Raw genomic sequence first — 16,117 nt, 5'->3', positions numbered from 1 at the left:
TTAACTGGTGAGTAACTAAGAATTTCCTATATGTTTTGCTTTCACCTGAAATAAACCTGACCTAGCGTCAGTTATTACGGAATCTCGGCTGTGCACCTGAGATTCATGCTAAACCCACGTGACCTTTGACCCCAGCAAAGGTGATCCAGGAGTGTTTTATCACAAATTGGTGGAGAACGCTGGCACCATGTTGAAAGCATGAACATGGAGGACGTGGTGGAAGCGCTGGTACAGTCCACTGCCGTCCAGCAAGAAGCTAATCGGGTGATGATGGCCCAGCTGAAGGAGTTGGTGAACATGACAGCTACAGATCGTTCGCTTCTCCAGCAGGTGGCGCAGCGCCTGGCGACCTTACCTGAGGTTAACCCGGAGGCCGATTCGAGAGTGATTCACATGAGTCGGTACTGGCAGAAGATGACGACAGAAGATGACGTCGAGGCATACATGATCACGTTTGAACAGACGGCGGTGCGTGCAAAATGGCCGAAGGCCCGCTGGGCCGGCCTGATTGCCCCGTTTCTTTCCGGTGAGGCCCAAAAAGACTATTATGACTTAGAACCTAAAGCCGCGCAGGACTTTGATAAACTGAAAGCCGAGATCTTGGCCTGGCTGGGAGTGACGACCGCTGTCCGTGCACAAAGAGTGCATCGATGGACTTATCAGCCGGATGAACCACCGCGGTCACAGATGTTCGACCTGATCCACCTCACGAAGAAATGGCTACAACCCGAGGTGCTGATGGTGCCAGAGATCATCCAGAGAATCGTCCTGGACAAGTACCTGAGAGTTCTACCGCCGGCCCTGAGTAAGTGGGTAAGCCATGGAAATCCGACGACGGCAGATCAACTGGTGGATATGGTTTAGCTTTACTCTGTGGCGGAAGGACTCAGAGACGACGCTATCCCACCTCCATCTTCATCATCTCCACGTGGAACCGGTAAGACTGTTCCCGGGAGTAGGGGAGAAGGAAAAATGGGGGAGGATAACAGGACTGCTCGCACGGTGACGCCAAGAGTAACGAACTTTGGGCTAGGCAAGGGGCCCGTTAGGTGTTTTCGCTGCCAAGACATGGGCCACATCGCTGCGAACGAACTGTCCGGTCACTACTGAACCCATGCAGTGCGATGTCACAGACTCTAAAAACCGCATGTCTATGGTTGCCCAGTTAGTGAGTGTGAATGCCGGTCAGAGTAAGGTGGAAAAACACCTGTGTGATGTATCGGTGGATGGGAAGAAGGTGGTAGCATTAGTAAACTCGAGAAGTGTGGTGACTCTGGTGAAGGCCAGTCTGGTGTCAGCCCCGACTGGACCATTAGACAGATTTTCTGTAACATGTGTGCATGGAGACACCTGTTCGTACCTCACCACGGTCGTATGCATTTCTACTTCCTATGGGACGGTGCAATATAAAGTGGGACTCGTCCCCGCGTTGTTGCATGATGTGATCTTGGGCTGGGATTTCCCCCACTTCTGGCAATTGTGGGAGAATCAATTGATACCCCAGGGTCACAGTGTATGTGATTCCTCTCCTTCAGTTTCCGTTTTCGGTCATGGCGGGGGATACTGAGGAGACCAGGGAGGAGGAGGGGGAAGGCAGCCGTCCACCTCCCCGTTTGCCGGATTTGGAAGTCCAGAAAGATAACTTCCAAAGCGAACAAATGAAGGATCCTACCCTTTCTCAGGCTAGGACAAATGTAAAAGTGATAAATGGGGTACCTGGAGAACCTGGCACTAGGCTGGCATATCCTTACATGGTTCTGGAGAATGATTTATTATATCAGATAGAGAAAAAGGGGTAAGACACGGTGCAACGATTAGTCGTGCCAATATCCTACCGGCGGAAAGTGCTGGACCTGGCCCATGGACATGTGATGGGAGGTCGCTTGGGAGTCCAGAAAACCACCAAATGGATATTACACTGTTTTGTTTGGCCAGGCATGCATCATGATGTTCGTGTATACTGTGAGTCTTGTCCTGACTGCCAAGCCTCTGCGCCTAAACCCCGGTTCTGTAGCCCTTTGGTACCCCTCCCTATTATTAAAGTCCCGTTTGAGAGGATTGGGATGGATTTAGTGGGGCCCCTTCCACGGCCTGCACGTGGACTCCAACATTTCCTGGTCATCGTGAATTATGCCACTCGTTACCCGGAGGCCATCCCTTTGCGTAAAACGGCCACCAAAACGATTGCCAAGGAACTGGTGCAGGTGTTTAGTCGGGTCAGTATTCCAAAACAGATACTTACCGACCAGGTGACTCCCTTTATATCAAGGGTAATGAGGGAGCTCTGCAGGTTGCTACAAATCGAACCGTTACGCACGTCCGTGTATCACCCTCAAACAGACGGGCTGGTCGAACGGTTCAATAAAACTTTGAAGCAGATGCTGAGAAAGGTGATAGACAAGGATGGGAAAAACTGGGACTATTTACTTCCGTATTTGATTTTTGCCATTAGGGAAGTGCCCCAGTCTTCCACTGGGTTCTCGCCTTTCGAGTTATTGTATGCCCGACGTCCTCGCGGACTGTTAGACGTCACAAAAGAAACCTGGGAGGGTCAGGTCACTCCGTTTAAAACGGTGATAGATCATGTAACACAAGTACAGGACCGTATTGCGGCCATTATGCCCATCGTCAAAGAGCACATGATGCAGGCTCAGGGAGCCCAGAAAAGGATCTGTGATAGGGGCGCTAAGATCCGTACGTTTGCACCCGGAGATAGGGTGTTGATCCTGGTCCCCACGGTGGACAGTAAACTCCTCGCAAAGTGGCAGGGCCCCTTTGAGATGAAGGAAAGAGTTGGTGAGGTAAACTACAAAGTGTATCAGGCAGGTAAAAGGAAACCTGAACAGATTTATCATGTAAATCTGATAAAACCCTGGAAGGATCGATCTGCCTTATCAGCGGATCTGGCCCGGCCCGTCTGCTCGCATACTGTACCGGAGGTACGGATTGCAGAGACTCTCGGAGCGGCAAAAGACTGAGGTCAGGCAGTTTCTACTTCACAACCAAAAGTTTTTCTCTGAAAAACCCGGGCAGACTACGCTAATGAAACATGACATCATAACGGAACCTGGGGTCACCGTCCATGTGAAACCCTACAGAATCCCGGAAGCGTGCCGTAAAGCTGTTTCCCGAGAAGTCAAGGCAATGTTAGAGTTAGGGGTCATTGAGGAGTCGCACAGTGCTTGGTCCAGCCCAATTTTGTTAATTCCTAAACCGGACGGCACCATTTGGTTCTGCAATGACTTCATTAAACTGAATGCGGTCTCTAAATTTGGTGCTTACCCTATGCCTCGGGTCGACGAATTAATAGATCGATTAGGGAAGGCCCGGTATATTACGACCCTAGATCTAACAAAGGGATATTGGCAGATCCCTCTAGCAGAGGCTGCCAGAGAGAAGACGGCGTTTGCTACACCGGAAGGTTTATTCCAGTATGTGTATATGCCGTTTGGACTGCACAGAGCGCCGGCGACATTCCAGACTGATGGATCGAGTCCTGAGGCCCCATTGGCAATACGCTTCTGCCTATTTGGATGACATTGTCATTTACAGCTTGGACTGGGAGACTCACCTCCGGAAAGTGCAAGCTGTGATTGAGGACCTGTGGAGGGCAGGTCTAACCGCGAACCCAAACAAATGTCACATCGGGCTAGAAGAAGCCCGGTATTTGGGTTACGTAATTGGGAGGGGTATTGTTAAACCCCAGGTCGATAACTGGTTGCGGCCAGTCCTGAACCGCTTGAATTTTATCAAAAAGCTGGCGCAAGCCTTTCTGGGGATCGCCGGCTATTATCGCCGGTTCATTTCCAATTTTGCAGCCATTGCTACCCCCCTGACGGATCTTACCAAAGGGAAAGATTCCGTCATGGTTAAATGGAATTTAGCGGCTGAAGAAGCCTTCCATAGCCTAAAACGGGCACTTTGCTCTCAGCCCGTACTGGTGATTCCAGATTTCCGCAGCGAGTTTGTGGTACAAACTGATGCCTCTGAGACCTGTATCAGAGCCGTACTGTCACAAGCGAGGGACAGAGTGGAACACCCAGTCCTCTATCTCAGCAGGAAGCTGAATAAACATGAGCAAAAGTGTGCGGTAGTGGAAAAAGAGTGCCTTGCCATTAAGTGGGCTCTAGAGGCCCTCAAATATTACCTGGTGGGCAGAAAGTTCAGGCTGATCACTGACCATGCCCCTCTCAAGTGGATGCACTTGAACAAGGAACGGAATAGCTGGGTGACCCGGTGGTTCCTTGCCCTGCAGGCCTACACTTTTACGGTGGAGCACCGCCCAGGGGTACAGATGGGGAATGCAGATGCCCTGTCCCAAGTGCACTGTTTGGCGGGTGTCATTGCTCGACCGGAGTGGTCTGAGCAGAGGGGGGGGGGATATGTGAGAAGGAGGCCAGGTATATCTCGCCCAGATACCTGTCCTATGTGGCCTAGTCTGATCAGTATCTCACCTGGTGACTAATGATTAATGGGAGGCGGATATAAAAGGATGCGAGGTGGTTGTGTGAGTGTCTCAGCCTGGGGACACAGAGAGCCTGTCTTTGTGAGAGACACACGTGAGTGAAAGCTGTGCTTACGGTAACGCTGGTTTGGCTGGCTGGGAGAAGCCCTTCAGTTGGTAGTTAGTACGGACCCTGTTTAGTTAGTGCCGGACAGGCAAGGATTTGTTGTATGTTTTATTTCCTATATGTTTTGCTTTCACCTGAAATAAACCTGACCCAGCGTCAGTTATGTCCGAATCCCGGCTGTGCCCCTGAGATTCATGCTAAACCCACGTGGCCTTTGACACCCAGCAAAGGTGATCCCAGAGTGTTTTATCACAGGACATAAAAATAAAAAAAAAAAGTTATGGCTCTTGGAAGTAGGGAAGGAAAAATCAGAAATTGGCCTCATAGGGAAGGGATATTCCCATCTCAATGATCCTATCCCAATATGTACAGGGTGGGCCATTTATATGGATACACCTGGGTGGGCCGACTTCAAAATGGCCGCCATGGTCACCACCCATCTTGAAAAGTTTTCCCCCTCCCATATATTAATGTGCCAGAAACAGGAAGTTGATATCACCAACCATTCCCATTTAATTTAGGTGTATCCATATATATGGCCCACCCTCTAGAGAACAGTCTATTCCTCCTGACCCGCTGAAAATAGACATCTGGTTAATTAAGATACAATGCTTTGTCGTCACACCTCTGTCTTACTTTTTTTTCCCCAGTGGGTTGTATCACATGCAGAAAAAGCAAAATATGATGAGATATTCATACAACTTGATAAGGACCAAGATGGCCTGGTGTCTGGGCTGGAGGTTCGAGAGGTCTTCCTGAAAACGGGATTAAAATCCGCACTGCTCGCCCATATCTGGTAAGTATTGTGAACTGACCCATCTGCCAATTCTCTGATTAGCCTTTGTTCATGCCTAGGTTTGATACCAAAATTACTTTAAAGGCGTTGTCCATCTTTGGTGATATTTTTTTTTTTTTCTTAAATGGATGTCTTTTGGTCTAAAATTGTTATAATTGGGTTTAATTACAAATTTTGCACCGTTTGGCTCTTCTGGGCTCTCTTATTTCCCTTCACATTCAACTTTGATGTGATCTGTGGCCATAAAGCAGCTGAGTGGAGGTGAGAAAGGGCAGATTAAAAAGTTACTGTCTATCAGGCCATCATAGTGGGCTCACTGTTGAATTCCCAGTTAACTCCTTCATCAGCCAGCAATAGACTAGTTCAACACAGAGGCTATAGAAGGCAAACGGTCCAAAATGTTTGATGAATCCCAATTACAAACATCACTTTCAGCCCAAATTACAAACATAATTTTTAGCTCAAATTACATGCATTTAAATAAAAAGTCCCCAAAGGTGGTGGACAATCCCTTTTAATGTCCCTAATAACAACTGGAAAACAGTAAACATCGACGGTACATCCAACAGTCTAACATTTCATACAATTCTTGGTCACAGAGATGATCTGAAGCGCATCGTATCTTTCTTCATTTCTGAAGCGTTATATGGCGGAATTACTTTAGCGCAATCTGGAGGTGTTCGACAAGTGTGTTAGAGTTCCTTGAGAATGTTCCCGTGTTTGTGGTGTCTTTGCAGGTCTTTGTGTGACACCAAGGACTTGGGGAAACTGTCTAAAGAGCAATTTGCGCTGTCACTTCATCTCATCAATCAAAAACTCTCAAAGGGCACTGATCCTCCTCAGTCCCTCACTCCAGAAATGATGCCTCCATCAGAAAGATCAGCGACACCCAAGGTATGTTCTCCTAGAATAAGCCTGTATATTGCATAGTGTCGCCATCGTAACTCCGAGGATTGCTGTTCCTTTCTTAAAAAGATTCTGTTGGCTCAAAATGACTGTTCAAACCAAGCACAGTCGCTTGGGTGCACCCTTGGTGTGACCAAACTGTTCAGTGCACCTTCCCAACTACTTGCTTTCCATTTACTTCGGCTCTCTTTTGGCTCCTGAGAATCCAGAGCTGTGTATTAAGGCCTCATTCAGATGTCTGAGTGCCCTTGCTTGGTTTGGACAGTCATTTTATGTTGACAGATTTGTTTTAAATATATTTATTGCCTATTCACAGGTTAGGCGATAAATTAATGATTGTTGGCTGTCCGACTTCTGCGATGCCCACCAATCATGAGAACAAGGAGTTCCTGACTCCCTTGTTGTGGATATGTTGTGTAATAACAGAGGAGAAAAATCTTTATTTTTTCATACTTTGAATTGTAACAGAGTCTTGGTCCTCATCCGATGTGGAATGTTCCGTGTTCTTATGTCTCGGGACCAGTTTGTGTAAGTGAGCGGGATGCGTGCCATAACAAACACTCACTGCACTGTTGTGTGTATTAACAGTAATTCATTTGTGTCGCTGCCATAATCTGAAGTTGTGAGCTTTTCTGAATCCAGATAAATTAGATACATTCACACATCTGTAAAATTAAATATGAGCTAAAAATGCCGGCCCAGTCCACGTGTGACTCTGCAGTGACATTTTCGATATCATTGCAGAACCAAATAGTTGCAGGAGTTGGGAGCCCCCTATCGGAGACAGACTTTCCGTAGAGAAGGCAGAGATGGTTTATTACCACCTCTGCCCTCCTGATCTCTGTATATCCAGAATGGAATGAACTGTGTGCACAATTTAGAAATCTCTGACGGTAATCTTGTGATTGGAATACCCAGAGAGAGCAGGATCTGCAGGGCAGACTGGAGGCTGGATTTACTCTGTAACTATGGGCTAATCTGCCGCTTACAAGGGAAATGAAAAATTAAAATATAAAATTTTGAAATCGCCCCCAAAAGATATTTTGACCTTTTTTTATATGGATCTTAATGTGTGAAAAAATTTTTTAAAAAAAGTGAAAAGAAGTAAAATTTAAAAAACAATTGCCAGTCCCAACAAAAAAATAAATTAAAATGTGTCGGATATGTAAGTATAATCGTTAATGAGGAAAACGTAATTTAAAGTGTGTTTTGGTGACCTGCTGTGGTCTAAAAAAAATTAAAAAAAATATAAACACTTTTATATATTTATTATATATATATATGTACAATAAGTTTTACTTTCTGCACTGATATTGGAGAAGAAAAAAACTAGACCTTACGTGTTAAAAAAAATAAAAAAAAAATTAATATTTGAATGAGAAAAAAATGTCGGTCTGAAAACTTTTAAAATTGTCTTGAATTGGTTGATAAAATAGAGGAAAAAAATTCTGGACATATAGACTTTAATACGCTTTAATAATAGTCGTAATGAAGATGATTGGATCAGTCCTCCTAGATCGAGGACTAGGAGCGATGGCAGCAGCTTTATGATGCAGCAAGCAACCATCACAGTAGATCAGGCAGCTCAAGATCCCACATGTGTTCTTGATCACATCCATAGACTGAAAGCACAAGCTTTTTTTTCTAAGCTCTGCACCACTTTTCTCAGTTATCTAGGTATGGTTAGCCAATTATTTTCTTCTCTTTATTCATCATTTTGCAACTTTTCAGAAAAATAATGCTTTTATTTTAGTACTTTTTTAATCTTAAAGAATTTTAAGAACGTTTAACTTGAACAAGGCGCGAAAGTTTGAATTTGTGCAAAATTCCGCAAGCTTCTTGCGCTATTGTGAATAATTTGGTACAAAAATCAAAAAGTAAATTAAAAAAAAAATAAAAAAAAAAAAAAAATATATATATATATATATATATATATATATATATACACACAAATAAAAGAGAATTATAATACACTAGTACAGTGTCTCAGGGCAGGCTCTGAGTTGTAGTTTCACATCAGTCGGAGTTCTGCAGTTTGCCGCCTGGGGCTAGGGCCAGAGCAGGAACCTGGTAAATTGTATACTGTAGGTCTGAATTGTATTGGGAGTTGAATGTTTGGGATTTTTTAGTTCCCGTCTCTACCCCTCTAGCTGATGAACCTCATTTACTAACCTATCGGCGATGCATAGATGACGTCTATGAGGTTGGCGCGTTTCTGCCGGCACTAATCTACTATCCTGCTTTGCTTTCTTTTGCTCTGTTCTAGCTTGCTGGACTGTTTTACTGCCATCTGCTTTCTGCTCTAATATTCCTAACTCTGTCCTGTTCTGCCTACGCAAGGTTAGACCTTTTACTATAATCTTTTTCTGTTTATTACCCCAAAGCCTAAGTTACCGGAGCTGGCATGATTCTAAGTCTCTTACATACACACAATGGAAGCGAACACGTTAAAGGAATAGGACACATTTGTGGGCGCTTTTTATTTAAGGTTTCATTAAAAAAAGTTGCACCCTATGCCTTCTATAGCCTTCTGTGTTGAGCTGTTTATTGCTGGCTGCAGAATGAGTCAACAAGGAATCCGTCAGTGAGCTCATTTTGACAAGAGAATACTCTTTTTCTGAGCTCCTCTCAACTGATTTATGACCACAGACCACATCAAGGTTGAATTTGCAGGGAAATAAAGAGCCTGTAAATGCAAAACGGTGCAAAATGTATAAAAAAACCACTCTGGAATATATTTATCTGTTTTATTCTGAGCTGTCTTTTATCTATGAAAATATTTTAGCTCAATATAAATGTATGTACAAAATTTCTTTAAAAAAGGCCCACACATTCCTTAAACGGAATCTATCACCATGTTTTTGCTATGTAATCTGAGAGCAGGATGATGAAGGGGCAGATAACCCCGATTCCTGCATTGTATCACTTACTGGGCTGCTTGCTGTTTTGATAGAACTTTTTATCTGCTGCAGATCTACCAATTTTCTGAATGCTGAGCTCTGATTGGCTGCTTTCTGTGTACACTGTGCGTTGGCTGCCAATCAGTGGTTGGGGGCGTGATTTGACTATCTGGCAGCAGGTTTACTAGTCCTGTAGTAGTGATCTCCTCCTGATTAAAACTGATTTTATCAAAACTACAGTAAGCTGTTCAGTAAGTGATACATTGCTGGAATCAGAGTCTTTGCTCCTACATTTTTCTGCTCTCAGATTAGGTGGCAAAAACCCGGTGACCGAGTCCCTTTAAGACCTAAATTACCATTCAGTCCTATGCTATTTTTTATTTAGTGAATTTGTGACAGCAATTATTTTTTTTTTCATCTTAAAGTGGTAGTCCCATGATCGGTGGAGATCTGATCACTCGGACCCTCATTGATCATGAGAACAGACAACCAGGAATTCACGAGGCAGAGAAGAACATGAGAAAACTCTTTGATGGAAGTGAATGGAGCAGCGATCGTTCTTGCTCCGTAATGCTTCAGTTATACAGAGGACTGTGGAGACCCTGTGTTTTTGTGATCAGGTAGGGGTCTCCGGGTCCACAGTCCTACAATTATCACCTGTAGGTAAATTGTTGATTATCTGACAACCTTCCTAATGAATCTTCGAACTTCATAATTTTAAGTCAAAGGAATAACTGATACTGTATTATGCCCACTGCTGATTCCGAGGGACAGCGTACGATTATCTTCTACTCTTCCAAAAATAATGTAGTGTTTGTTTTGCCTGCAATGTCCCTTTAGAAGGAATCTGTGGCAAACAAGACTTTAAGTGCTCTAGTCATGACAGAGCACTTCCCAAGTGTCCTCTCCCAGCACCAGTCTCTTTATCTTTCTTCATAGCTCATTGTCTGATTTTCTTGCCTGATGTCACACATACATACAGTGAGCCATCAGTCAAAATAAAGAGACAAGTTCTGGGTGGTGAAACAACCTGAGAAGGCAGAGGCTCGAGAAGTGCTCTGTCACGCCCAGAACACTTACACGCTAATTTGCATATGAATGAAAAATGCTAATATTTTCGGAATGCAGCAACAGATAAAAGATACAAAGGTGTCGATGGACTTAACTTATATATGTGGTTTAGGGGTTTGAATTTACTAACAGATTGTCTTTTAAGTTTACAAGTTTTGAACGTACAAAATTGCTTCAGTTCTGACTTCTGCATGTGAAAATTCCCTACTTTTTCTACTGAGAAAACATATCTGCCATCTAATAGAAAACCTCACCAGACGTCCTGTGTATCAGACCAAATCATTGCCGCGTTATGTACAGATACAAAATTATGACTTTATAGGGTCTACAATGCCATGGCAGTATCTCCCTGTATAATCCTCACATTGGGTATTCTGTCAGTGAGCGCTTCTGATGATGTTGGGGGAGGGGTCTGGTTGCCTGATTTTTTTTTTTCTCAAGAGGATTTATTGCCAAATTAAGGTTGAACTTTCGATGTATCATAAGTTGGCGTAGGAGCTTGTGGTTTGACTGTTAACCCATTCTGTGGTCTGCTATGTACCGTGATACATAGAGGATGTAGAAGCCAAAGGTTCCACATTCTCTAATGAAGTCCTATTGCAAAAATGCATGGAGAGAAGTCAATCAAAAGTATCCAAAGATGTCTCTAATATTCTTTGGCATTATAATAAGACAGGTGCACGACTCCTTCCAATGCGTGCTGGCAGGTATCGGTAGACGACACATAACACCACCCACCCCGATCGCCTCTTCATGTGGTTGGGTCTCTGAGACATTACACTTTTTTTTTTTTAAAGTCACAAAAAAGCAGTAGAAAACTCTGCGTTTAGAAAGTCTAAGGAGGGTGTCACAGATTGCAATTATTTTATTTACACATATAAAAAAAAATGCAAGAAAATTGGAAAAAAAAATCACCAAAATTTCCAGTATGAAGGAAATCGAATAATTCTTTGAAATGTATAGAAGCCTATAGTGAATGGATAGTGATGTTAAGGCCGGTTTAATGGAGCCTCATAAACAAGTCAAAGTACGTTGCTGGGCTGGAAGAAGATGACCGAAATCTGCATTTGGTGCTAATTACATCAGAGATGAGAATAAAGCCAGACGGCGTTCCTGCGGTCATTTAGCCAGTTTTATTTTTAAAGGCAAAGTTGCGGTTACACCGTTCGTTAGAGTCGTCCATATCCCACTGATTTGTCCTCTCTCCCTTTTATTGTCCGATTTATTTTCCTTATGTCGCACAGACAGTGAGCTATAAGAGGCTAGTACTGGGAATGCAGAGGCTCCAGAAGTGTTCTGTTAAGCCCAGAGCACTTACTACCTAATTTGCATATGAATAAAAAAGCTGATATTTTCAGAATGCAGCAACAGATAAAATATACAAAGGTGTCAAAATTTCCGCTACTTTGTTTTCTGTCCATTTGAAGTGGAGCTTTTCTGCACAGGATCCTATCTACCAGTAAGCCAGGCCAATCACCCTCTGGTTACTTTTCAGATCCCATCGGCCCCCAGTCCTGTTTCTGATTTCTCTGCCATTAAGGAGCTGGACACATTGAATAATGAGATTGTGGATTTGCAGAGGTGAGTGCAAATAAACAATTTTATTTTCTTCTTTTGCATAAGTCCCACCTTCTTATTTATAAGGCAAAAGACGGCCACGATTGTATTGGGACGATTAGTGAAGATCTTGTATGTAGCAGGGTAATTTTTACTGACCGCTGTCTATTCCAGCACTGGGACCACGGCAATCCCTAGATCGGGGAACTGGGATCTACAGAGCTCCAGCCCGAATGGAGCAGATTTGCACGTCTTCTGCCTCCTCTCCATTCATTGTCTATGTGTAATCTTGGAGAGCTCTGCTCTGCTTTTCCCAGCAGTCACATAGACAGTGAATGGAGCAGGCACACCCAGAATGGGACTCTGCTGATCCCGATACCCAGGATCCAAAGCCCTGCGCTTAGGGTCAGTAACTTATAGTCTATCCGATGGACAGGGGATAGCTCAACATTTTGGAAATAATCCTATAACTGTGCAGAAATCTACATTTGGTAGAAGCTGCTCAGCGCATAAAAAATGACTCGGACCGACTTCTTAATGGAGCTGGACACACACGGTGCAAAAATTAGGAGAAGCGAGAGTTTTCTTTCCCTACATACAGAAGACGGGTTTTGTTACTAATTCTGGGTTTCGCTGCAGGTATGGGGTTTGTGTTTTCCTATTGAGCCGACCGATTTATGTTAAGCCATTGCTTTTATTTTGGATGATTGCTCTTTGGCGCGACACTCGTTAAGAATTTGTTCTGCGGCCGGTGAATGGTTCGGCTACCTGGTTACAGAGACCCGGAGGGACTTCTCATTATCTCTGTAACAAACCTGCAGCGAGGCCTCCAGATAAAGCATGCTTGCTGATGTATTAAACCTGATTTTGTTTTATTTTTATCTGCATCCTCCATCTCCCTTTTTATATCAGCAAGCTGATCGTTCACAATGTACCAGCAGCTCTCGCTTTCCGGCAATACATCATCAGCACATGTTTCCTCTAAATACAAATCTCGGGGATGACCTAACCCTTTTCTGGAAAGCTGGATAACGCCCAGTGTGGCCACCATACCTGCCGATTCATGCATCTTGGGTCCCCGCTTCCTGTACAGTCGTGTACCGCAGTCCTAACGATGCAACGACGCATCATCTACATGTCTGTATAATTAGAGTCAAACTGACGACTATGCAAAATGTGTCAGTGGCATAAAAAAAAATAATAACCCCCAATAATCCAGCGCAGGCTGCAATAACGTCCCGTTTTTCGATTACCTGATGTCTGTGACTTGGTGGCTGCAGTCAGCTGATGAATGGAAGGGAAGCATCAGGACCCCTGTGCTAGAGATCAGTGGAGCCCCCTGTCTTCCTTTAGGTCGTTGATGCATGTCTATTTAGGCAAAACCCATCTCCTATAATTAAGTTCATCGCCCTCGTTGGAAGTTGACACCTATCCGTTTGCTGAAATTTTCAGCGATTCTGAGAACAGGGCCCTGTGTCTGTGGGAACGAACATGTCTGGTCCCTGCTCTGCAGAGACCCCCGTTTTCTGGCTAGGATAGACCCCCCCCCCCCCCCCCAGCAATCAGCAAGTTATCACCGTGATCACTTCTAAAGATGGGAGCAAGCCTTTAATTTCAGGCTCTTCACTTGGCACTAAATATCTGGATTTGTGCCGTCCATGCGCCCGTTCTCGGTGATTGAATACATTTTTGGGCTGCAGACATTTTTGCGGTTACGATTTCTTTTTTTTTTTTCTGTAGGTGACAACAGTCACACAGCAGCTGCCGGCCGGTGACGTGTCACGATGGCAATCTGCCGGAAAAAGTATGAGCCATCCAGCGACGGAGTGTGGGATCGTGACAAACACAAGTGTTTACCAGCCCGACGTGTCGCTCTCATTATTACTTTTTGGTCTTTTTTCGGCGCTTGTTACTTCTGTATTGTATTATCCTCGTCCATTTATACCTTGCAGAGCGTTTTTTTTTTATTATTATATTAGTGAATCCTCTTTGCTATGAGAAGCCAAATTGCATTGGAAAATGTTTTTTTTTTTCTCTTCTGGAGGGTGACTCTGATAGAACAAGACCAGTATCCATAGGGCAGTGGTCGGCAACCTTTGTCGCTCCATCCGTCGTGAATCTACAACTCTCGACGGTTTTTGACGGTTGCAGTGCATGCTGTGAGTTGTAGTTTTTACATGAACGGGAGAGCAAAAGGTAACTGACCCTAAAAGTAGGGCCGAAAAATTTGTTCTCGGTTCGAATTAGATTTTCCTCCATCCAATATGGCTCCAGTTACAAGTATGGGGCAGCGATAAGAAAATCCCGCTCCCCGTGAGCCATTTTTTGCAGCCTGTGTATGGTGTGGCGGATGCAGGCTTGTGTAAGATGGTGCTAGGTGGAGTAGTTTAGGGCGCGCTGCGTGCATAACGTAATTCTCACTAGGGTCTCTGCTATTTATGTCCTATGTCTCCGGGGTAAGAGGTAGCAATTATCCTGCGTGGATCTCTGGTGCTTTCTCTCCTGCGTCGCCCATGATGGCCACCGTGGAAAGCAGAAGATGAACTTATGACGCCCACGTCTCTGCATCCTCAGGACTTAAGAACTCTTGATTATTCAGCCACCCTTTTAATTCTACTTTTTCTTATCCCCTTCGCTTTGGAATCAAGTCTCTCCAGGATTATGAGGCTTCGAAGGAGCGGAGGAGGCAGTCGCAAGTGCCCGACTGCTTATCTGCCCGCAGGTCACAGCCGGAGATACTTTCCTTTCATCGCTTTAATTACGTTTCTGTCCCAAGTGAGCGTAGACCAATTATAATGCTGCGTGCGGTGAGCGACTGTTTAATGTCGCCGTGCCTTCGTTCTGCGGATTATCGTGGGTGAGTAAGGCATAGCATTCATAGTGGATTTTCCCCAGCATTTATAGGGTGGATCTCACAAGCCTCAGCTGTAGAGTTGGACGAGGCATGGTGGATTTTGGTCACCGGAGTATTCACAAGGTCACGGCTTCTAGAAGGATGACGAGACTTTAGCGGCGGTATAGTGGGGTTCAGCACCATTGCGTTGGGTTTAGATTACTATTCTGATGTCAAAGCTACTGAATCCTTATGCAGATCTGTCACAGGACCCCCCATATATCATGTTCAGACTTATGTTGCGGAGAGACCATTGGCTTTCTTCTGAGACTGAATGTAACTACAACAAGCGATAAACGAACGTGCTGGGATAAGGTGTTATCTAGGCATGCTCGGTTGCTAACCAAGTCTCTCCGGCGTGCTTGAAAAATAAGTTCAAGTCCCCGTGGTTACATGTCTCGCAGGTGTTTGATAGCCCAACAGATGCAAGGATTGTCATTTTGTTTGGAAATCCCTCCCATGTTTTGCATCTGTCGATTAGCAGCGAGACTTGCAGCCGCGTGGACGCGAACATATTTTTCTAGCACACTGAAGACACTCGGCTAGCACCCGAGCATGCTCAGATAACACCTTATCTGAGTCCATTTGCTCATCACTAATTACACCCCAAGTTTTCGAAAGACTTTGGTGGGGGGGAAGTTATCGCCTGTTCCCGGGATAAGCGATATCTTATAGATCAATGGACATCTGAATTGGGGGACCCGAACTGATCAGCAGAACGGAACTTAAACGTTAATATGCCATGCACTCCTGATCACCGCTCCGGTCATTCTCTATGAGGCCGCCAGAAAAAGCTGAATGCAGCGCTCGGCCCCCCCATAGGGAGTGAATGGAGTGGCGGTTGCGAATATGCACTGCGACTACATTCTCATGGGGCTCTAAGTGCCCCCTCTGCCGATCGGTGGGGAACCCAGTGGTCAGATTTCCGTGATCTATAATTTATCACTTAGGTGCTAACTTTTTTTCACCGGACGACTGTTTACCATTAAAAACCATTACCAGGATCCGTTCCTTGTTATAAACCCCAGTAATTGCTACCACTCTATTTTGGTGGGATATTGCAGACCACCATTCTATTTTGCAAGGTTTTTATTTTCAGACCTTTCCTCTTTATGCTTCCGGCAATTTTGATGGCGAGAATAGCGGCAGATTTGTAGCCCCTGTACCTGCTACAAACATACAAAACTCCATTGACCCCATTAGTTAGTGGGGGTCTGTCACGCTTTGTATCCGCTGTGTGACAAATCTGTCTTGGTATTTATTTCCACACGGGGATCAAATGAATGAAATCTGCATTTTTTTTTTTTTTTTTTAAGTACACGTCCAGACGCGGTCACAGTCTTTTTGGTCGTCCGGTATAAAATCGTGATGGAAATTGTTCTAAAGGGTTCTTGACTGTCACTTGTAGAAAAATCTGGAGTGT

The 16,117-nt window shown here is 44.5% G+C and overlaps 1 protein-coding gene across 5 annotated transcripts in view; it reads left to right on the top strand.

Annotated features, from left to right (window-relative positions):
* The window catches only part of EPS15 (epidermal growth factor receptor pathway substrate 15), a 116,435-nt gene that overhangs the window by 59,650 nt on the left and 40,668 nt on the right, over positions 1-16,117 (top strand). For 4 of the 5 annotated variants that reach the window (XR_012227452.1, XR_012227453.1, XM_073563735.1 and 1 more), the window contains exons 10-12: positions 5,222-5,367; positions 6,105-6,261; positions 11,740-11,825. Coding sequence is in view for 3 of the 5 variants with exons in the window: in XM_073563735.1 (XP_073419836.1) it covers positions 5,222-5,367; positions 6,105-6,261; positions 11,740-11,825 (389 nt within the window). In the remaining 2 variants the exon portion in view is untranslated. The remainder of the gene's footprint in view (positions 1-5,221; positions 5,368-6,104; positions 6,262-11,739; positions 11,826-16,117) is intronic. The other variant, XM_073563736.1, reaches the window with a different exon arrangement.

This window comes from Dendrobates tinctorius, unplaced genomic scaffold (assembly GCF_039654945.1).
Source record: "Dendrobates tinctorius isolate UK_male_01 unplaced genomic scaffold, ASM3965494v1 ptg000396l, whole genome shotgun sequence".
Lineage (NCBI taxonomy): Eukaryota > Metazoa > Chordata > Amphibia > Anura > Dendrobatidae > Dendrobates > Dendrobates tinctorius.
Note: the sequence above shows the minus strand (reverse complement) of the source record. Positions and strands in the feature narration are given on the sequence as shown.